At 39.2% G+C, this 24,084-nt stretch overlaps 1 protein-coding gene across 2 annotated transcripts in view; it reads left to right on the top strand.

Moving 5' to 3' along the window:
* cpne5a (copine Va) overlaps positions 1-24,084 on the top strand; it is a 67,603-nt gene that overhangs the window by 25,999 nt on the left and 17,520 nt on the right. For both annotated transcript variants that reach the window (XM_057357367.1, XM_057357366.1), the window contains 3 exons: positions 10,404-10,467; positions 18,765-18,868; positions 19,100-19,204. In XM_057357367.1, coding sequence (XP_057213350.1) covers positions 10,404-10,467; positions 18,765-18,868; positions 19,100-19,204 — 273 coding nt within the window. The remainder of the gene's footprint in view (positions 1-10,403; positions 10,468-18,764; positions 18,869-19,099; positions 19,205-24,084) is intronic.

Genomic DNA, 24,084 nt, shown 5'->3' with positions numbered 1-24,084 from the left:
CAGACTTCCTCTCGCATTGAACGACTGTGCATACAGCAGCCTCTCAGTGAATGAGGTTATAAATGGCTTTTTTTTCTACTGAGACAGCCACGCTAGCGTTACAATTGTCAATTCGTTGGTGTCTGCAATCACAGTGCAACATTTTTGTTATAATGCCTTCATGACATACATACTTTTGTTAGTGCTTTGTCAGTTTCACTGGATTTTGTCGAACAGTGGTTGTTCTCAATTATGAATGAATTTACGTGTGTCTGCACAGAGATGCTTGGATGAAGCTCAGATAAAGCTTTATAATTGTTCATAAAGGCCAGTGTTTGAAATTTGTTAAAATGAAGAGAAATAGCAACTGTATGCACTTATTGCAAACTTCCTTTTTTGAAAGCTACTTCTAAACAAATTAAAGTTACTTTAATCTTCTAGATGTTTAATCTTGTTTTTCTACTTTTCATCTTTCTGGCATTTGTAAACCTGTCTCAAAAAAGTTCTAATTTGCCAGCCGTCTGGGTCTGACCCTCAGAAAATGAGCTGGCTTCTATCGTTTAACCCTGTTTACTTGTTTTTGGTTTACGTCCAAAACTGAGTCCAAGAATTTGTTTGGCTGTAAATCGTGCCACTCGTGTCAATGTTTCAAAAAATAATTTGCTCAGGTAGAAGCACTGTACAAAACGTTAAAGGTTAGTACTGTACGTTTTTTTGTAATAATTGTATTTCTGGTTTATTGAGGAAATACGGTCAAAGCACAGTAGGTTTAATAAAACAGGTGCCCTGTAATAACTCAGGGGAAGATGAGCAGTTGCACAGCTGACCTTTTACCCTACCATTTGGATGCAAGATTACAGATACCCTCATTGTATTCTGCACTAGAAACCAGAAAGTTAATGGGGAAACACACCAAAACACACATACATGCACACGGACACACACGGATGCACACAGAGACAGAAGACACAGCTAATATATTATGCAGACAATAAATTCCTATGATGTAGTAATAATTCACACAAAATGTTACATTTAAAATAATATTAACACAAAGGTAACACTTTAGTATAGGGACCAATTCTCACTATTAACTAGTTGCTTATTAGCATGCCTATTATTAGCATATTGGCTGTTTATGAGTACTTATAAAGCAAATTGGGAGTTTACGGAGGTCTTGTTAATGGTTTATTAATACCGAGAATTGGACCTTAAAATAAAGTGTGACCATACAAAATTCTAAAGCTGATGTCAGCAGCCCCTCAGTGAGCAAAACGAGTGCAGCCAGTGTGCAAACAGTGGAGAGGAACCCAAAACTCCAGTGGAGAATAAAAACCTTTGGAGGACCCAGGCCCAGCCTACACTGCTGCTGCATCTCTACAAGCTCGACAGTGATTGCACAACTAGGCTAAATAAATGAAAAAAAACAAAAAACAGGTTGCAGTTGCAATTTTTACGGACCTCGGAAACAATGAGAAAAGACAACTGAGAGCAGAATATCGTTCTACAAGTGCATCAGTTGTTATAGGAAGTGTTCCTGGTTCCGGTTGTTCTAAATAATTCAGCCTAATAATCCCTTAGAGGATTTGTATTATAGAATAGAATTCTGCTAAGAAGTCACAGAATTTTTGATTTTTTGATAAAGTCTGTGTGGTGCCCTGGTGGCATATATACAATGATTTATCATTTATTATCATTTATCAAAGTACCATCACCTCAAATTAATTGTATTTAAATTTAGAATTCTGAGTAATGCTAAAAGTATTATTATAGTGCAGCAACACCTCGACGATGCTCATGTTTATAACAGTAATTGTGGGGAACAGACTCATTTAAAGTAATACAGTCATATGGTTTTAGCCACGTTTCTGTTAGACAGAGCAAATCTATTTTATGATCTGTGATCATATCGTTAACAAAAAGTGCTTTATTAGTGAGAGATCTAATATTTAGCAAACTGAGTCGTATCAGATGTTTATCTGGATTATGTTCATTTTTTTATTTGATTAACTTACCTGTCAATGGTTTACGTCTCTTTAAAATGATATTTTGTGATCTCCTATTGACGGAATCGACCATCGTTTGTGCCGACATGAATTACAATTTTACTGAATTTACAATTACCTTTAACCAGCACATTTAAATTTGATGTCAGACGCTCTGGCTCCAGGTAAACATTGGACAATGGTGGCTGGTGCATCTATGTTAACATTCCGAACAATAGATTCACCAATAACTAGGGCACTTTCAGCAGGTTTCTCAGTCGGTGCGTCACTGAGCGGGGCAAACCTGTTCAAGACTGTAATCGGAATGGTTGAGTGATTTTTTTACTTGCGACTACGCCGTCTCACGGTCACAAAGTTTGCAGGGGATCTTCAACTGGAACCGAATTATGTGCGCAAATCGCATCCAAAGTGTTTTCTATGGCCCTTTCACTCTTACTATCAGAGTTAGCAAACAGAACAAGCAAACTAACTAGCAAGTGTAATTTTACAAATATATTAATTTTATTAATATTAATATATTAAGTAAAAAGTAAAAAACAAATATGTTAATATCAAAGGGAAGTGCTATACAAGGATACAAACAAACCGCAAGCAGCAGGGCAGCCAGGAACCAAGGAACTTCCAGTGATGACGTCACTGCCAGTACATTACAGTGAGCCAGTGATGATGTCATAAAGACATCCAGTAATGACGTCATTATGACATCAAATGATGACGCCATAAAGAAGTCCAGTGATGATGTCATTATGACGTCCAATGATGACGTCATCAAGACATCCAGTTATGTAGTTAACTATTTATTTGGTTTAGAATGCCAAATAAATTATATCAGACATATTTATTAATTAGTATCAACAGTACTGAGTGTCAAATAACAAATATATTAATATCAAAGGGAAAATATATTTATATCCAATGATATAATCCAAGAGCTCAGTGTTTCCCCTAGGTTTATGGCTTTGGGGGGGGGTGTGGTCTCTATATTTTCTCTATATTTTATTGCGGCGGAGGTCCGGACAATGCTTTTTTTAATAAATAATATTTAATCAATCAATCTAATGTTTTATCAGGCCATTTATTTTATATTCTGATAACCAAAGTAAGGCCTCGTAACTGATAAAATGTGTTGTAGGCTATGGTGCTGAAGCGAAGTCCTAGTAGTCTATTTGAATATTTAAAAAACTATTGACAACAGATGTAACAACTGAAATGAATTTATCATGAGAAGTACTTATAAAGTTACTAACAAGTAGCTTTCCATGCCATTCATACTGATTCTAAATAATCTTTCTGATTAAAACATGATTCATTGGCCCGGTTTCACAGACAAGGCTTAGCTTAAGCCAGGACTATGCCTTAGATCAGTGGTTCTCAAACTTTTTTGTTGTAAGGCCTCCTTTGTGTTAAGTGCATCGCTTTGCGGCCCCCCCATATAAAGACGTATAATCTTAAACTTAGAATTTTAATTAAACCAAAAACATTCAGTTATACAATGCTGGAACCTCAATTCTTTTGGTTGGTGGTGTCATTTTTCTGATGTTTGATTGCATAAAATCTATGATAAATTTCTATATTTCATAAAATGCCACAAAATCTGTGGCCCCCTGGATCCATCTTGGGGGCCCCCAGTTTGAGAACCACTGCCTTAGATGGATTAGGATATTTGAGTCACTTTTATAAAAATGCTTTAGAAAGAAACATTACCTGTGTGCATCTTTAGACAAAACAATGGCACTGACATATTTTACGATATGTTAGGGCAAGTTATTTTGAGTTGACACAGCTCAAACATTCATTTAAGTCTGGGACTAGCCTTAAACCTTGTCTGTGAAACCGGGCCATTATGAAATGCTCTTAACATGCTGAATGCTCTTAACGCGCTAAATAAAGATATATCGGCAAAATAATCAACATAAGTTTCCCTGAGTGTGCGTGATGTGTGCAGCTCAGTTATGTAGACGTGCTGCTCAATTTAGACTACAGAAATAGTCTAATTTTTTAATGGTTTATTATGTCTCCCGGTCCGGATGGAACGAAGGATAAGCTGGGCGAAGACCTGTCATCTGGTGGTAACTGGACTGTTGCTTGTCAGGGGCAGGGCATGTGTCTTTTCTGTACTTAGACTCAGAACAGGGGAGCGAATGTTGCCATTTTCACCACCCTGGGAGCGTTTAAAAATGCCAATACTTGTATCTAAATTTCAGGTGGTTGACGCGACATATTTTCCCACACGCGCTCTCTGTCCATTGGTGGGAGTGTGCTTACCTGTAGATGCACGCGCACGTGTCTCTGTGTGCAAGAGCATGGGGGCGGAACTCGTTACAGAGAGCAGAGGAGAACTGTAAGCGACCATGTAGAAACAGAGATGACATGCCTATGCCGCCATGTAAATAAGATAAATAACATAATGCTATTTAGTTTGTTTAATACGAGAACAAGGTATAGACATGTTATATAGGAAAGGTAGCCTTAAATTACTTCTCTTGTAATCTGGCGCTATATAAAAAATAAAATTAACTTGACCTTCAAGGGGGGCAGGGCGCATTGATAAGGCAATGATAGGGGAAACACTGGAGCCGGTGATCTGACAATTTATGGTACCCTATCAAATTTTGCTACCTTCATACAAAACAGAACTAACCCCTCCCCCAACCCAACCCTTACACCCAAGTTACCCCTCCCCCAACCCAATCACAACACGAGGGTAGCAAAATTCGATGGGTAGCATAAATGGAAAGAACACCGGCGGTGATAAGGTTAACTGTGTAACTTATACGATTAATGTCGCTTTAATGAATCCAGAGCCGTGCATAGGATAAGCAAATGTTCCTTTTCTCACACAGACTGATACGCTCTTGATTCTCCCAGGTAAGAGTGGCTGTATTTGTAAGCCAGGCCAGATCATATGCAGGTGGAGATGTGGTTTCCCTGTAACAGATAACAACAGGATTCCTAAACAGGCAACACTATTGTAAATAAACATCCATACCATTAACACATTAACAGATATAACTATGGCTTCTCCCCTCATACATCATAACAATATAATATATAACACTCGTCTCTCAAATGTCATCTCTTTCACAGTTACCAGAGTTTACACTATTGATGTAATGAAACAAACACTCTTCATCAACAACACTGATAGACAGTAATACAGATAACGTAGCACAGTTATGAACAGCTGTGTAGCTAATAGCACGTTAGTGCTAATAATAACAAACATATCCAAGTGAACACACATAAACCTGTCTGTACTCACTCTTATCAGACGCACATGAGCACACTACATTACAATCTGGAGCTGATGTCTCAGTTACAGCTCGATTCCCGTGTCCGTGTATACAGCGAACCTGCTCCACACGCTGCGTTCACATCTAGCGCCAGGGTTGCCAGGTCCAAGTAATATTTCTAGCCCAATGACCCATCAAAACCTGCCCAAAAGGAATGAAAACTACACTCTGAACAATCCGTAAAAACAGGGCACAATATACAGTATTAATATGAAGGAATTCAACGTATTCATTTTTTTACAGTTGTTTTACCTGTATTTTACATTTTGCACTGCATTAAATAACATTTCAGCATTAACGGAAATGTCCGTAAAATAAATGGAAAATGTACTGGTAATTTTCTGCCAGTACTTTATCCCCAAGATCCGACAGGCGGATGACATCAAAGTACCGCGAGAGGGATTCGAAACCAAACTTTTTACAATAGGCTTGTTTGAGATGCACCTCGCCTCGCCTGAAAAGAAGACGTGAGTAGGCGGCTGCAGTAAGGGGAGGAGTGAAAAGAGCGCAGGCAAGACGGACACTTCCCAAATCGCGCTGTCGAGTCGACTGGAAACGTCAGCAATGGAATAAAATAGAAGACTAGAATAGAATGAGCTTTATTGGCCAAGTATGTTTCCACATACGAGGAATTTGTTATAGTGACAGAAGCTCCACAGTGCAACAGAAAGACAGCAACAGGACAGAACACAGATGAAAAAAAATAACAATATACAATAATATAGAAATAGGCAATGTACAAAACAGCAAAAACACAATATACAATATAGACAATATAGACAATTATGTATGTAACACAATATACAATATAGACAATTATGTATGTAACACAATATACAATTATGTATGTAGATATGTGCAAATTTGGTGAACAAATAATGTAATATAGAGTTGTGTGTTCCGCGTTTAATGTCAAGTGTTCATAAAATGGATTGCCTGAGGGAAGAAACTGTTCCTGTGTCTGGTCGTTCTGGTGCTCAAGTGCTCTGTAGCATCGACCAGACGGTAACAGTTCAAAAGGGGAGTGTGCTGGGTGTGAGGGGTCCAGAGTGATTTTACCAGCCCTTTTGCTCATTCTGGATGAGTACAGTTCTTGGAGAGTGGGGATGGTTGTACCAATGATACGCTCAGCAGTCCGGACTACCCTCCGTAGTCTTCTGAGATCAGATTTGGTAGCTGAGCTGAACCAGACAGTTATAGAAGTGCAGAGGATGGATTCGATGATGGCAGAGTAGAACTGTTTCAGCAACTCCTGTGGCAGGTTGAACTTCCTCAGCTGGCGAAGGAAGTACAGCCTCTGCTGGGCCTTTTTAACAATAGAGTCAATGTGAGTGTCCCACTTCAGATCCTGAGAAATTGTGGTGCCCAGGAATCTCAATGACTCCACTGCAGTCACAGTGCTGTTCATGATGGTGAGTTTGGGGAGAACAGGGGGCTTTCTCCTGAAGTCCACGATCATCTCCACAGTTTTAAGTGTGTTAAGCTCCAGGTTGTTAAGACTGCACCAGACAGCCAGCTCCTTGACCACCTGTCTGTAAGCAGACTTGTCACCGTCCTGAATGAGGCCGATCAGTGTGGTGTTGTCTGCAAACTTCAGGAGCTTGACAGAGGGGTCTTTAGATATGCAATCATTCGTGTAAAGGGAGAAGAGCTGTGGGGAGAGAACACAGCCCTGAGGAGCTCCAGTGCTGATGGTGCAGGTGTTGGATTTGAATTTACCAAGCTTTACTAACTGCTGCCTGTCTGTCAAGAAGCTGTTGATCCACTGACAGACAGAGGTGGGGACGGAGAGCTGTGCCAGTTTATTCTGAAGGGTGTCCGTGATGATGGTGTTAAAAGCGGAGCTGAAGTCCACAAACAGGATCCTCGCATAGGTCCCTGGTCTGTCCAGATGCTGAAGGATGAAGTGCAGTCCCATGTTGACAGCATCATCCACAGACCCGTCTGTTCTGTAGGCAAACTGCAGGGGGTCCAGTAAGGGACCAGTGATGTCCTTCAGATAGGCCAAAACCAGTCTTTTAAATGATTTCATGGCCACAGACGTTAGAGCCACAGGTCTGTAGTCATTAAGTCCAGTAATTTTGGGTTTCTTTGGGACTGGGATGATGGTGGAGCGTTTGAAGCATGAGGGGACTTCGCACAGCTCCAGTGATCTGTTGAAGATCTGTGTGAAGATGGGGGCCAGCTGGTCAGCACATATTTTTAGGCAGGCTGGTGACACACCGTCTGGGCCTGGTGCTTTCCTTCTTTTGTTCTTTCTGAAGACCTGGCGCACATCTTCTTCAGTGATCTGAATTGTAGGTGTGGGAGAGAGGGGTGTTGCTGAAGGTGTGAATGGTTGTGTGGAGAGGTGTTCAGGGCGTGTGTGGGGTGTTTTTTCAAACCGGCAATAAAACTTGTTCAAGTCGTCAGCTAGTTGTTGGTTCTCCAAAGTGCTTGGGGATGGTGTCTTGTAACTGGTGATATCTTTCAGGCTTTTCCACACTGAAGCAGGATCACTGGAAAAGAATTTGTTCCTTAAATTGTCAGAATAATTCCTCTTTGCCCCTCTGATCTCCTTTTCCAGTGTGAATTTGGCCTGTTTATACAAGACTTTGTCCCCTTTCCTGTAAGCATCTTCTTTGGCCTGACGGAGCTTTCTGAGTTTTGCCGTGAACTACTGTTTGTCGTTGTTGTAAGTTAGATAAGACTTGGTAGGGATGCACATATCCTCACAGAAACTGATATATGAAGTTACAGTTTCTGTCAGCTCGTCCAGATTGGTGGCAACAGCTTCAAAAACAGTCCAATCAGTGAGAGAGAAACAGGCTTGTAGATCCTGCTCTGTTTCAATAGTCCATCTTTTAACAGAATAGATCGCGTTCACGTTTTTTATCGCATTTGTCTTGGGCCAACTGAGTTTAAAAGTGAGAAATGTTCTAAATCGTATATTAGACAAACTCTCAACCATGTCAACGCTGTACGAGAGAATTTAGATATGTTCTTTGACAAACGAATGCTTAAACTTAGAACCTCCGATTTCAAGTTTCTAGTTTATCCCCACCAAAAAATACATTTCAAAATTGTATGTGATATTTATCCTTCTGGGGAGTTCCTATATTGTGTAAATTCTGTAATTCTTTCCATAAAACAGACCCCTTTTTTCAGAGCATATTTTTCTTTAATTCCTGGACAAAGTGCAATAATTGTGGTTAAATGAGTAAAATGTTGTGAATTTAACATGTTGTTTATAAAAAATGTAATATGGAAACGGTGAAAAAGGTCAAACTTTTCTTTTAATATTAATAACTTACTTTTGTTAGCTAAGAATTTTATTCCCAAATATATATTTTTTTATATTTAAGAATTATTTGGGACAATATTTAAAAATGCTGTCAAAAGCAAATAATAAAAAGCTGGAGTTTTGTTAGACTTATTCGATAATATAAATTATATTTCTTGTTTTGAATTTATTAATATGGATGGTTTGAACATTTTGATTTTTTTTCTTTCTTTTTTGTCTTTGTTGTTGTTTTTGTTTTATCTTTTATTATTTTTTCTCGTCTGTTTTTGAATGTAAACTGTATACCATCTTATTTTGTAATGTTTTTGTTATACTTTAATAACAAAACGCTTTTTATCGCAGATGAAATCTTTGCAATTGAATTGCCACTGCTTTTACATCAAGGTGGTTATGAGGACTATATATTTCACATAGGTGTGTTTTTTCCACATATAGATCTCAAAACCTAGGCTACTTCAGTTAATGGACTTATTAATGGAACGCTTAAGAAAAAAGATATCAGCTGACATTCTCGCCCAATGAGCATTTAAGCTGTGTCGTCAGCAAGTTGATTCCCATCGTGCTTTTCATCAGCGCAGTCGGTGGAGAGCAACTGTGCCAGACTGAAGAATCCGATACAGCCGCCTGGCCGTCGTGAGAGTTTTTTGACACACGTCAGCATGACATCAGAGCAAGGCGGACGTAACTCGGACACATTTCTTACCGGCATGCATCTCGCGCTGATCACCGGTGATCGGTTCTGCGCAGAATTTGGTCATCTCAAACGAGCCTAATTTTTGAATCCCTCTCGCGGTACTTTGATGTCATCCGCCTGTCGGGTCTTGCGGTGCCGTATCAAGTCGAACAAGCCTAATATCTCTCCGTTATATTGCGACTAATTAACTCCTCAGCCTGGGTCTTTTACACAATATCCATACCAATATCCAATACCCAATGTCCAATGATGACGTCATAAAGACGTATAGTGATTACGTCATAAATGATGACGTCATAAAGACGTAATAAATGATGATGTCATAAAGACGTAGAGTGATGACGTAACAAAGACGTACAGTGATGCAGTATTAAATGACGTATTAAATGATGACGTCATAAAGGCGTAATAAATTATGACGTCATAAATGACGTACAGTGACGACGTCATAAATGACGTCATAAACGATTACGTCATAAATGTCATCATAAATGACGACATTTATGAATCAGGTTGTCTACAAGTCATTTGGCACTGGGTCTCTCACAAACTTGCGGAAGAGGGAAGGCGCGTGTCGGGCCTCTCCCCGGTCCCGTCGCGTCAGGCTCTCCGCCGGGGGATGGGCCCCCGGCTATCCGTGGCCTATCGAGCTTCCCGCTGCGCTGCGGTATGGCTGCCTTCAGGAGGGATTACGATTTAGATGCGGTCAGTCGTAATCCCGCAGACGGTAGCTTCGCGCCAGTGGCTCCTCAGTCAAGCGACCAAATGTCTGAACCTGCGGTTCCTCTCGTACTGAGCAGGATTACTGTCGCAACAACACGGCATCAGTAGGGTAAAACTAACCTGTCTCGCGACAGTCATTGTGACACCTGATGGCTCATTTTTTCATGCTGTGTGTTCTGTATGTGTTTTTGCTGAAACAGTGAGCTAATTGTAGTATCCATTTTTTCAGTGTGATATTGATCTCCTCAGTAAAACACTTACTTTATATAAACTCATGTATTGCATCCTTTTAACTTCAATGTAGGTTTTTGAAGTATATTTTGTGTCAATTTAAAATGTGTTTGTCACAATACTTTTTATTTATTCCTGCTATGATATAAAACAAAATTGTGTTTGTTAATGCACTGCTTGTGTTTTTCTTGTAGTGGTATACCTGGAAAGAACTGTGGTAAAATTATTCTCACTGCGGAGGAACTAGGAAACTGCAGGGTAAGTTTTAATTCTTTATTTACTTAATGATTAGAAAGTTAAGCGTTTTATTCTTAAATCAAACCATTCACTGTCAGACTGCCAGATACAGTGTTTCAGAAATGAACTGGAAAGATGCTGTCTGTTCACAGACATGGGAAAATCTTCAAAAACCGGTTGAAAACCAAAGATATCTTTCAATACCCTCATTTCCATTTTGCTGACAAATATCTCTGTTTTCCCAACCCTTCATCATAACATCAGAAACATAAACAGTGCCATAAGATAAGCCATTTATTTGTATTCACAGACAGGTTTACATCATTACATGTATTTGTATTCGCAGGAGCGGATTTAGTGATTTGGGGGCCCTAGGCGAATCCATGTATGGAGGCCCCAACCCAATGTGCCATTTTACTTTACTACAACCCTTATTTTTCTTCCTCCTCAAAGCACACAAATTTTCACCCCCAGTCAAAGTGACAGGGGAAAACTAAGCTTAATAAACACAGATACTCACTAATTTAAAAACTAATAATAATGAATTCCCAAATGAAAAACAGAAAAAAATACATCTGGGATTACTATATACAAAGTGTGCCATCTCTCCGACCATTCATGCATTTAAATGTGACCAAATTTCTGTACTAGTGCGTACAGTATGTATCGTTAGCACTGCACTGACGCTATTATATTATGTCTTTATGTGCCCATCGGTCTGAGCAGCGGAGTCAAACAACCTTTCTACCTTTGAACTAGCCCTTTCCTACCAAGCGCACAGCGCTCTTTGTTTGACAGTTGTTTTGGTCGTCAGTCATTATAACTGTTGTCGGTGTTCATGGAGAAATACTCACCGGCACATTATCATTGCTCATGGCCGGGAGAGTGCTGTGTCTGGCGGGAGAGAGAGGCAGCAGCGGTGGAGTTTGTGTGGGGAAAAAGCAGAGACTTTGGCAACAATCTTTTCTAAATCATCTTTTTTCCTTCCGCTGGTGTAGCTGCATTTCTTTGTTGTTTTATTTCCCTGCGACTTTAACTTCGCTTTGCAGCTAATGTACCACACAGTGACACTCTTGCTGTGGGCAGTTCTACTAATTCCGCCGCTGCGTTTCTCTAGCTAGTGTCGAACTCATCTCGCGCATATACGGTGCTAATGGAATGGTCCACTCTAATCTATAATGGGGGGAGTGCCTTCGTACAGATGTAATAACGTAAAACGTTAACAGGGATATCCCGACTATTTTGATGATTACTTGGGGCTTTACGTGGCTGCTGACATGGCTTATTGGTTAAGTCCACCCCTTCCTTTTGGGGGCCCCTGGTAGCTCTGGGCCCCAGGCGATTGCCTACCTTTGCCTAATGGGTAAGTCCGCCCCTGTGTATTCGCCTATTTCACAAAATGACGACAGAGACTGGAAGTAGGGAAAAACTTTTTCCTGTCGCATTGCTGCCATAGCCATTCATTCATTCATACAGCTTGTTTTCTCACAGGCATTCATTTTATTTACCAAAAGCAACAGTAGCATATGTTGTCTCATTTGTTCATGGTTTATTGGGAGATGTAAAAATAGGGAAAACAAACATTACAAAAACATTGTTTTTTGAGTGATTTATTTATTATCAAGGTCTGATATATTTTAGCATACATCAGTATATCAGCATTAAGGTAGCGCTACATGCCTAACTGCTTCTAGTCTCCACAACTGTTCTGTGAAGTGAACGGAGCTAGAGCATTGACCTGACAAGCGTTTACCCTACTTCCGGTTTGTGAAAAAAAGTGAAAGTGATGTGAGGCCAAGTATGGCGTTCCATACTCAGATTTTGTGCTCTGCTTTTAACCCATCCAAGTGCACACACACAGCAGTGAGCAGCCATTGCTGCGGCGCCCGGGGAGCAGTTGGTGGAACGGTGCCTTGCTCAAGGGTCTCACCTCAGCCGTGGTATTGAAGGTGGAGGAGAGTGCTAATCATTCACTACCCCCACCTACAATCCCTGCTGGTACTGAGGCTCGAACCGGCAACGTCTCTAACCATTAGGCCACGACTGCCCATTAGGTACACGTCATGCTGTGAAATAGGTCTATTGTGGAGTTAATGACAGTAAAAGGAATTTTTAAAGAGATAGTTCACACAAACATTTTTATTCTGTCATCATTTACTTAAGATTGTTCCAAACCTGTATAAATTTGTTTGTACTGCTGAACACAAAGAAAGATATTTGAAAGAATGTAAGTAACCAAACAGATCTCATCCCCCATTGACTCCCATAATATTTATTTTCCCTAGTATGGCAGGGGGATGAGATCTGTTTGGTTACTGACATTCTTCCAAATATCTTCCTTTGTGTTTAGCAGAACAAAGAAATTTATACAGGTTTGGAACAACCCGAGGGTGAGTAAATGATGACAGAATTTTCATTTTTGGGTCAACTATCCCTTTAACAGCCTTTTTCATCTGTACCTCTAAATGGAAACTATACTGTACATATACTGAGCTGAAAAATGGCATGATTGCCTTCTGGGTAGAAGCATAGGCGTAATTTGCGGGTGGGACATGTCCCCACCACTTTTTGGAATAAATTAAGAAATGCTTTCGGAAGGTGTGTATTGTTTAGGCGGCATTAATATCTGAAACGCATGGAAAACACAGGATGGGCCGCTTTCTCACCATCTCTCATTGCTCACACTCGTAAGTTATATTTGCAGAAGACAGAGAGCCGCGACTTCAGAAACGCAGCCAGTATAAAAATGCGTGCATCATCTGCACTCACTCACGGTGCTTGCTTGTGCATCCAGTGTCCAAGCACAAAAACGCGTAAACCAATGAACAAGTGACTTTTTAGTCGTAGGAATAATCTGTTTTTATGTGAAATGCACCGCAACAGCCAAGTGACCTTCCCCAAGTGACAGTTTGGGAACCACATCCTGTGAGAGCTGGGGCACGTTCAAGCTCAAACCTGTGTGCAACGTTTTGCTAAGGTTTCCAAGTTGAACGACAAGTTTCCTGGAAACGGTGTGCAACTGTGTGAAATGGGGTTTGAGATTCTCTTGTTTGGTGGGTGTGTCAAAAATGTCAGCCCAATCAGCAGCAACATGTTGCGGTGCATTTCACTTAAAATACATGTACAGTGTTGCCAACTATTTTCAATGGAAAATAGCTAAAGCCTGCCCGAAAGTCGCTAAATGTCGCCAGATAATGTCACACGCTAATGCGCATATCAGGGACGTCATCAAGTAGTAGCTCGACCTGATTTTGCCAAGTGGTTGATGTCCTCACGGCAACATATTTTGTTGACCTAAGGACAAATTTTTTATAAATAAAACCTAAACCCACACCAAACCCCAACCCTAACCATAATTTTACCCCTAAAATCTGAGGGAAATGATAAGTGAAAAACAATGGTCTAAAAGCACCTAATCCTGGTTGTAAGATTAAATTTAAAATAAACTGTAAACTTATTTCTGAAATGTGATTGGTTGATTTAAATGTTGTCCCAGGGTCAACATGATGTTGTCCTTAGGACATCAACCACTTGGCAAAATCAGGATAGCCTCAAGTAGTATCTGACAAGGGCTGCGTTCAGTGCTCGACCTGATTTTGCCAAGTGGTTGATGTCCTCAGGGCAACATATTTTGTTGACCTAAGGACAACATTTTTATAAATAAAACCTAAACCCACACCAAACCCCAACCCTAACCATAACTTACCCCTAAAATTAGAGGGAAATGATAAGTGAAAAACAATGGTCTAGAAGCACCTAATCCTGGTTGTAAGATTAAACTTAAAATAAACTGTAAACTTATTTCTGAAATCTGATTGGTTGATTTAAATGTTGTCCCAGGGTCAACATGATGTTGCCCTAAGGACATCAACCACTTGGCAAAATCAGGATAGCCGCGTTCAGCCCCGACAAAACGTATCTCAAAAAACTCGGAAAGAAAAACTTGCTCTCGCGGGGCAGTAGAAGTGAAGCAGAATGTTCCGCTAAATCGCCAAGGCAAAGTAGCTAGATTTGTCGCTAGTCGCTTTTTAAAATATAAGTCGCTAAAGGGGTTTAAAAAGTCGCTAAATCTAGCGACAAAGTTGCCAAGTTGGCAACACCGTGTATATTTGTGGCCTAATGGTTAGAGAGTCGGACTCATGACCAGAAGGTTGCCGGTTCGATTCCCAGGGCCGGCGGGTAACAACTGAGGTGCCCTTGAGCAAGGCACCTTACCCCTACTTGCTCCCCGGGCGCTGCAGTGATAGCTGCCCACTGCTCCGGGGGTACGTGTGTTCACTACTCTCTGGATGGGTTAAATGCAGAGGTCACATTTCGTTGCCTTGTACATGTGCAATGACAATAAATTGAATCTAAATCTCTCTACATAAACCACGCGATATTAAAGAGACAGCTCGCACAATGGGTCCAAGTAAAGTCGTTTACAAATGTGCCTGCTGCAGCTCGCAACAATTTGAAGAAATGTATTTTGCAGTATTAAACACGTATTTATACCTTTTTCATCAGGCTCTGAAAATTATTTAAAAAGAACACAAAGAATAGCCTCTTGCGTCATCAGAACAGGTTGTTCAACGCGCCACCGTTTCCGTTTAAAAAAACGTTTTGCAATGTTTTGTCGGGGCTGAACACAGTGGAGTCGAAAAGCGGAGTAGCCAATGAACGGACTGCCCACTATATATGATAAATATTCCCAACCATTTATTACAGAAACAGTTAAATAGAAAAAAAAGTATCGTTTTTGTCATCTCTGTCCCCACCACTTTTCAAAACAAAGTTACGTCACTGGTAGAAAGTGTGCAAAGTGAAATCTGTCTCCCTCATTTTAACTCGGATTAGATACTACCTGTGTTTTATAACCTTACTCCTATTGAATCAAAGGGTTATGGATTTGGCAACAAGGTTTTCGATAAGGATGCACAATTCACTGTATGCACGCCCTGCTGCTTATGTATTTCCGCCCATATGTCAGTTTTACGCGGGTTTCCGGTATAACATTCTCCCACAGCAAAACGAGGTCCTAGCGTGGTCTTTTTTCGCATATTCGCATATTATATTTGCATATTTTGATTAACTAGCGATTTCACTTAATTATATTATATTATATTATATTATATATGCTGTATATATTAACTTTTGTTGCATACCTGTTTTATATATTTTATCAATACATCGCTGTAGTAATGAGTTCAAGAAGCTTTAAATACCTTCGTCGTGCAGGTGCGATGTCTTAATATTGCTGTGTCCTAACAGCAGCTCATTAAAACGTTAGGCAAGCATTGGTTGTAAGCACGCTTTGGTAAGCACGCTGGAAGCTAGATAACAACTGAGCCTAAACGCGGAAGTGGCCGTGCATAGAGTGAATTGAATGTTGTAGCAGCTAGTGCCAGAGTTTCAGACACCACACATTGGTCAAACTACTTGGAGGGGATCATGCCATGGAGCATTTTATATTCCGATTATGCATTTTAGATTTGATCTGGTGTGTCAGACTCGAATGTTGCTGGATAATAAAGAGTTCGAGGAAGTCATGGTGAATAGCACTGGATGGTTATGATAAGAGGCTTAAATGCGAGAGATGGCTTGGAATAATGACAAGCATTAAAATGCAAATTAAGTATTTTGAAAAAAATCTGTCCTCTGAACATGTTAATATCAGGCCATGCAAGATTTAATTAATAGTTCATGTTTTTGCTTTTTGTTTCAATTTAAATTGTTTTACATACTCAAAACAGTTCATTTTGAGTCAGACATAAAGTCCCCGTGAACTGGAAGTTGCGATGGTTTTTACGTCCGTATTTTGACGCATTTCCAAGTGTGTGAATAGTGAATTGAAGGACATGCTGTATATCTTTTTTTGTGTTTTATATTTGTTTATTTAATGCAACTTTAGTGAAGACGTTACAATAAACAGACACACTGTCTTTTTTCGTGACTGGAAGAGAAAGGAGTTTCTGCAAGAGTATCTCTTTAAAATGTTCTCTTTCTGGAAGGTTTCAGGATGGCATCTTTACCGTTCTTCTCTCTGTCTAGTAAAGTTTATACTGTCACCGGTGAAAGTACTTATTAAAGGGCTGAAATAGCAGCCCAGAGTAAATTACAGCTTTTCTGGGTTGGAATGTTACATTGGCTAGAGGTTCAAACACACACACACTCTCCAAGGATTGCTCATTTGTGCAGTGAATTGCTCACACACCGGCTCACTCGAGCTCATTTCAAATGCTCAAAAAGATTTTCCCCTCTGTGAGGATAATATAGTGGTACATCTGCTAGATATATATGTATTTTGCGCGGGTGAATAAGGCACATCAAAAGATTTTTCAAGATGTTCTGAAAGGCTCGGTTTTGATCAGGTACATGCATTGAACAGCTGTAAGGAAATGAGAATAAAGGGCAGAATAAAGGGCAGCATGTGGACATGGTTATAACGGAAAAGTGGATTGTTGATATCAAATGTCGATTTCGTTTTAGGAAGGTGCATAGCTTGCAATAACCATACGAAGAATGGAAAAAGTCTAATTCTGCAAAATGTACAATACAGTAGTTATGTCATGAATCAGTATGACTGACTAACTATACTGTGATTTAAAATTCCCTTAAATGTGCTTTGTGTAATATTGACAGAAATGCAATATAATATACAAAACTATGTGTTCAGATGTGTATATAGACCTTACATTATGTTTTTATTACCTTAGAATGAACTATTTCTATCTACATACAACGCATGGAATTCGCTATGTTGTTTCTACAGTAGCCCTAAATGGACAAACTGTGAGCATGTTTTGTAAATACGTTATCTCTTTCAGCAAAGACACGAAAACGTGACAAAATCTTTGTCCTGTGTCAACCACCGTAGTGCTTTGACATGGAGGGAGGAGTGAGCCGTTGGTTGCAATTCACAACCTCAACGCTACATGCCAATAAAATCTCCACATTGCTCCTTTAAGGAAGCCTTTCACGTCCTGCACAATTCACAAAGGCTGGTTTCAAAAACCACCCTGAGCTTGAATGCCTTTTCTCTGTTCAAATAATTTTCAGCGTAAATTTATCTCGCCACGAGCTCCTATTGATGGGCTTATAATCATGTTTTAAATGATTACGCTAAGCCTTCCATACACGCCATTTCTGCTTCAGTCAAGAAACATGTCAAGCAAATGTATTCTAATAAAAGCGAGCTTCTCTTTCATCATTAAATATGAGGTAAATGGTCTCTAGAGCATGAGAAGTCCAGTGGCTGTTCCCCCTCAATATTCATCAGTGGCTATATCATTAATACTAATCACCTCATACCATTGAGACCTCACATCATACCATTAACACTAATGACAGTGGTCTCTATTGTGTTAATCATAGCCCTGTAGCCTTAAAAGCCCACGGCAAGCCAGTTTAGACTGATGTCAGTCATTACCGCAGTGTAATATATCAACAACACAATGGGCTGGATGTCACGTGAATGATTCTTTTAGAAATTATAGATGTTTTTCTTTTTTCTTCTCCTAATCACTCTTCCTGTCTTCTTTGACTTCAGTGTAATTTCACAACATCATTGTGACTGGCGCTCTCAGTGCAAGATGGTGTTTAGCAGCTAATTGCTTCATAGTCTGCCAGCTATGAACTGTTGTTTGCAAATGCCAGGCAGAAAATAACCATTTAGGGACCTCAAAGTTTTTTTCTTTGCTCTAAACCAAAATGTATTAGTATACAATTGTCATAATAAAGAAACTGTATTGATATAAGTGACCTTGAATTAACCAATTATAATGTTTTATTATATTCATTGGCAATGTTGTTTTATGAAACATGATGTAATGATAAACTGTTTAAAAACGTGTCAACGAAGCTGCTTACTTTTTAATAAGGCTCAGGAAGACTTAAAAAAGCAGCAATGTAGCCACTATTGAGAAAAGTGTTATTGGAGAGGGGAGGAAAATTATGTCCATCAGAATGAGAAAATTACAATCGTAGTAGATGTCATTATCAACACGGTGTGAAATATTCTGATTAGATGTGAGGGGTCTGTATTTCTTGAGCACTAAATATCGAACCTCAGTCAGGACCGGTGGTGTTTGTGTGAGGAACGAATTATTTCACAGAATAGGCAAAGAGAGTTATTTTCCCTTTAAACTTGCATAAATGCAGGTGTCTGAATCACATCGCTTTATAAACTGTGTGTGGTGTGCACATAATGCCTGAGGGTTCAGAGTCTCTTTATCCATCCAAACTGTCTATGAAAAAGCTGCGGGAAAAGGATTTCTCTGTTGTTACAGCTTACCTTCCATTTTCTATTCTTTCTTTCGTTCTTTCTTTCTTTCTTCCAGGACTGTGCCGCAATGCAGTTCTGTGCTAATAAACTGGATAAGAAAGACTTCTTCGGCCGCTCAGACCCGTTCATGGTGTTCTACAGAAGTAATGAGGACGGAACGTGAGTTACCTCAGTCTCACCATCCCACAAAACCACAGACAGGAAAAATCTCTTGTCATGCCTGTCATGTCAAATGAAAATGTAATTTCTTCAGCTAGTAAATTAAAGCAAATCTTTTAAACATTATTACATGCAGACATATTCATAAAGTATAGAAGCAGTAAAATGGCGTGTGATACTATAAAAAAGAATGATGTATACTGCTTAGTTTGACTGGTTTGTGTTGTTCAGGTTCACAATCTGCCATAAAACTGAGGTAGTAAAGAGTACACTGAACCCTGTGTGGCAACCATTCAACATCCCTGTCAGAGCACTCTGCAATGGAGACTATGACAGGTACACAAACACAAACACATTGATATGCATGTATATGCACCAGTGCATCACAAACACACTGTGTATGTGGTGAAGTGAAGTGTAACTGTATATGTGTGTGTAGAGAGGGATCATGTCTTTGTGCTCTTTCATTCAGTTCAGTCTGCTGATATTCATTGCATCAGCAGTATTTGATCACTGACAGCTTGCCACCAAGTTCCCTGGCATCTGATCTCGAGTGTGTGTTTGTGTGTTTGAGAGAGAGAGAGAGAGAGAGAGAGAGAGAGAGAGAGAGAGTAAACGTGATTAAAAAAAGAAAAGAGAATCTCCAGCTGTTGTGCTGCTCTTCTAATTATTTCCTGCTGTACAGATGCCAGTGGAGATGAGTATTTATGTTCCAGTTGGAATATTTTCACAGATAAAAATTCATAATGAGAGATGTTGCGCATTTTCATTCAGCCCTTCATACGTTTGAAGCATTTGATGGGAAAGAAGCTAATGCACATTCTTGAAATGCACAATTCAGATAATGAGGTATCTCATAATATTCAAGGTATTTTGAGGTGTGCACGATAACAATATTCTTAAGCGTATTAGATTGTATTACTGAATACTAACACATGTCTAGGAAGAACCTATGATTGAATATCAGCTTCTATGTGGTATGGCTTTTATACACCAGTACTATAAACAAGAAATTTAGTATAGAATTGAGAAGCATAATGACTAATTTGATTTACTTTTGCTCATTCTGTGAAACAAAATTTAAATACCATTGCAGAACTGTTATATAATTTGAAGCTAATCATTTATATTTAATTTTAATTTTGATGGACTTTGAGTTTATATCACCATAACTTGAGCTTAAAGGGATAGTTCACCCAAAAATAAAATTCTGTCATCATGTACTCACCCTATTGGCATTTCAAACCTGTTTGGATTTCTTTCTTCCGCAGAACACAAAAGAAGATATTTTGAAGAAAGTCTGTAACCAAACAGCAGTGGCACCCATTTACTTCTACTGAATGGACACAAAACCAATGCAAGTGAATGGGTGCCGGTTACCAACATTCTTCAAAATATCTTCTTCCGAAGAGTTCAGTTTAGCTTTGAAACAGAGACTTGTTTGTACGTTTATGTGCTTTCTGGAGGGGATGCCTGACCCTTCTTTGGGGAATCCAAGAAGTTATAGACCATATTTAGGAAGAAGGTTTGCATTTAACATATTCTTGGATATGGGCCATAAACCTTGGTGCATCTGCTACATCTGCTGTTTTGCATCAGTCTGCTGAAGGCGACAGATGGAGGGTTTCTCAATCTTCTCTGTGGAGATCTTCAATGGAGGCTCAGTGGTTTCGAGCCCATGTTTTCCTCTCATCAAATCACATAATGTTGTGTGCCTTTAAGATTTGATCAATGCCTTTGAGAGTAAAGATCCTTCAAAACCTCCAAAATGTCCTATAACACCTGTTTTTCAGCACATGCATAAACAGATTTTCTTCAGAGTGGGTTACAGTTTTGCTGCCTGTATAAGCACCAGATTGTAGCATAGTAGAAGTAAAATTCGGCAGTGAGCCTATTTATGCTAGAAGTAGCGTGCTGTAATCAGCAGAAAATTGAAAATGGACTATAATCATATTTATCAACATTATTTTTATGAAGAAACATAAAATAATAAAAATAATTGTTAGGCTTGATAAGCAGACAACCTTTTATATTAAGTATGTCTGACTGAAACTTATTTTCTTAATAAATTTAATTATAATAAATTAAAGTTTATAATAAATTATATTTTTTATAATTTTATATAATTTTATAATTAGTTCGATAATTAATTTTAAAAAGTGTATCGCCACACTTTGGGGCTTTAGGTTCTGTTAAGTATTGATTTATTGCCATTTGGTCTCTTTCCACTGAGAAATTAAACTTAAGTTTGTAACTAGGGATGGGTATCTTTAAGATTTTAACGGTATTACTCTCTTATCGATACTGCTTATAGGTCTGGTAACGGTATTCTTATCAGTACTTTTTGATATAAAAAGAAACAAATTAGGATCAGAATTAACATTGCTTTATTTGAATTAACATAATTAACAATAAATAAATAATTCTAATTAAATGAAATAAACAATTTACAACAAAATTAATTCTTCATTTTCATAAGTTCCTTTGTCATATTTTTTGTCTAAAGGGTAATTTAAATTTATTCTAAACAGTTATGTATTTGTACATGTTTATTTTGTGTATACTGCACTGAATTATTTCAGTTCTCTGTGTAATAATAAATGATTACACATATAGGCTGATTTTTTTTAAGTAGTTAACTAATAGAAAATGGATTAAATGTGTAATTTCCTTTCACCTATGTGGAATTAGCATATTAACGTAAGGTTATGGAAACCAGTTAGATCGAATTTACAGTTGTTTTAAATAGGGTGAATGGCATTAGCATATATTATATAAAGAATGTCAGAGTTCAAGTAACGTCTGTTAGCATTCAGCATATATACCTGACGTAGATGGGGCATAAGGAAGGGCTAAGCAGTCAAAAACAGTGCATCTCTCTGTCTGTACATGATGCACTTTTGACAGGTGCTTTGACAGATAACTTATGTTTCCACCCCTACAAGCAAAGGTTTTGTTGCACTTGTGGCAACGAGCATTGTCACTGTCGGCATCAACTTTGGTGAAGTGTAACCACACTTTTGAACGTTTAGTTCTCTTCGCCATCGTCGCGAATTAAGAGCGTCTTTCTTCTGTGCAGATGTTCGTGTTCGTGTGGGTGCGCGCTGTGTAGACACAAACTGCGCGATAGACACGTGACGTGCCGCCTCGCGCGCTCTGCTGGGAATAACGAATATGCTTGCACCAAAGACTAAATTCTTGGTGTTTTTGAAAATTAGAAACTATTGTTGAGATAAAATGTGCAAGATAGACGGCCCGCAATGTACCGCATAATTAAACAGGATTTACAGCGTAACTACTTGTAACAATAATGTACCTCTACACTACATTTATGTAGATAAAGGGGAACAATATGTAAAGTTTGGGGAACTGAATTGTATTATATTAAAATATGTACTGTAGAGGTACATTATTGTTACAATTAGTTACGCTGTAAATTCTTTTAAATTACTCGGTACATGGGCCGTAATCTAAAGCGTTACCGATTTTTTCCCCGAGGACCGAAAGCAGAACCGATAAGGGCGGAGTTTATCGATGCTCCGGTCTTTCATAATACGCCCTTTTCGCATGACGTCACGCATCTTCCGTTCTGCCGCGAAGCAGTGTATCATTACTTCCGCTAGCACTCCAGTTCATAAGGTGGCGGTAATGCACTTATAAGCTGATTTGCTAACCGCCAGTAAAACTCAAGAAGAAGAAGAGGTTACTTCTGCTAGCGCCTCAGAATGGAGTTTACCAAGTGGCTTGCACATCTGCCACAAATACGTCTAGATGATGTACAACGTCTTGCAGACAAATTTTCGCTAACGACAAGATCAAAGCTAGAGAAAGGATACAAATTCTTCGTTGAACAGTACCTGTTTGATTATGAAGGTAAGTGTTTTGTTTTCTTTTTGTGTTAGCGAAGGTGCTAGGATAAGTACTTGAATACGTGTTCTGTCAGTTTTTTTTCTCACTGTTGTTAAAGTCCAGCGCGACGGCAAAACGGAAGTTCTTCTTCTTCTTCTTCTTCTTCTTCTTCTTCTTCTTCTTCTTCTTCTTGTTTGTTGCAAGACGGATGTTATGATACACTGCTTTGCAAAAAGGCGGAAGTTAAGTGACGTCATTGTGAAAAGGGCGTATTTTGCCCCGGGGCCCGTTTAATACCGGGTTTCGGTACCCATCCCTATTTGTAACAATTCTCAATAGCCTAATGTTACCATTTTATAATACAGTATATGCCCATAAATGTGTCATGAATCAGAAGGACAGGACCCAGTCGCAGACAGTAGGTGATCTCAAAAACTCTTTTAATGAAAAAACAAAAACCCACGATGGGGCAAACACATGGAACAAGGCAAAATCAAAACTTCACAGTTCACACTGAAAAAACAAAGACTTCCCACGAGGGGGCAAAACGAAAACAAAAACTTGGAAAAACTAGGAATCTGTAACAAGGGCAAGGCAGGAGCGGGACAACCAGACATGGGAGATAACCAAAACCAACCAGCACAGGACTGAAAACACAGGGGCATTAAATAGGAGAATTAATAAGAGATAATTACAAAGGGCAGGTGAGGGAATGAAACACTGGCGGGAAGCTAGACGGGGAAACGAGGGGGCGGGGTTAAGAATCGCGACAGGGGAGCACATGGCACAAGGCAAACAAAACAAAGGCCACGTACTTCCACACATAACATAACAATCACAAGGACATATACTGTCATGACCCAGTCCACAAAACTAGAAATCTCTTGACCAGAAGGACTGGATCATGACAAAATGCATGAATTCAGTGTAAAAATATTTTCTTTCACTTTTCACAGTACATGTTGCAAAGCTTTAAAGAATTTATTTGTGCAAAATACAGAAGAGATGAGAAGAAACAAAAATGATATAGAAATAATAGTTAAATATTATATTAAAAATAAAAAAGCACCTCCATGCTTTTCGTAATTGCAAGCGTGTCACACGATGTTTATTAACAAAGCTACAAATCTCGCTTGCCTCTGTGTAATTGATTGCGTTAACTTGATTTAAACAAAATGAGTTTCTAATTATTCAAAACTTCAGACATAATTAATGTTAAAATTGAACTCGCCCGTGTCCCGTCAGGTGAAGTGACGCTCGGCGGCGCAGCCAGAGAATACAGTCCCTGCCGACTGCTGTTTAATTCCGAGCGCACTGTCTGGATAATGGCCTGTAATTGGTTGGTTTTAGTATGGAGATGAAAAGCT

Source organism: Triplophysa rosa, linkage group LG17, assembly GCF_024868665.1.
Source record: "Triplophysa rosa linkage group LG17, Trosa_1v2, whole genome shotgun sequence".
NCBI classification, from domain to species: domain Eukaryota; kingdom Metazoa; phylum Chordata; class Actinopteri; order Cypriniformes; family Nemacheilidae; genus Triplophysa; species Triplophysa rosa.
The sequence above is the reverse complement of the archived record's forward strand: the minus strand, read 5'-3'. Positions and strand labels throughout refer to the sequence as shown.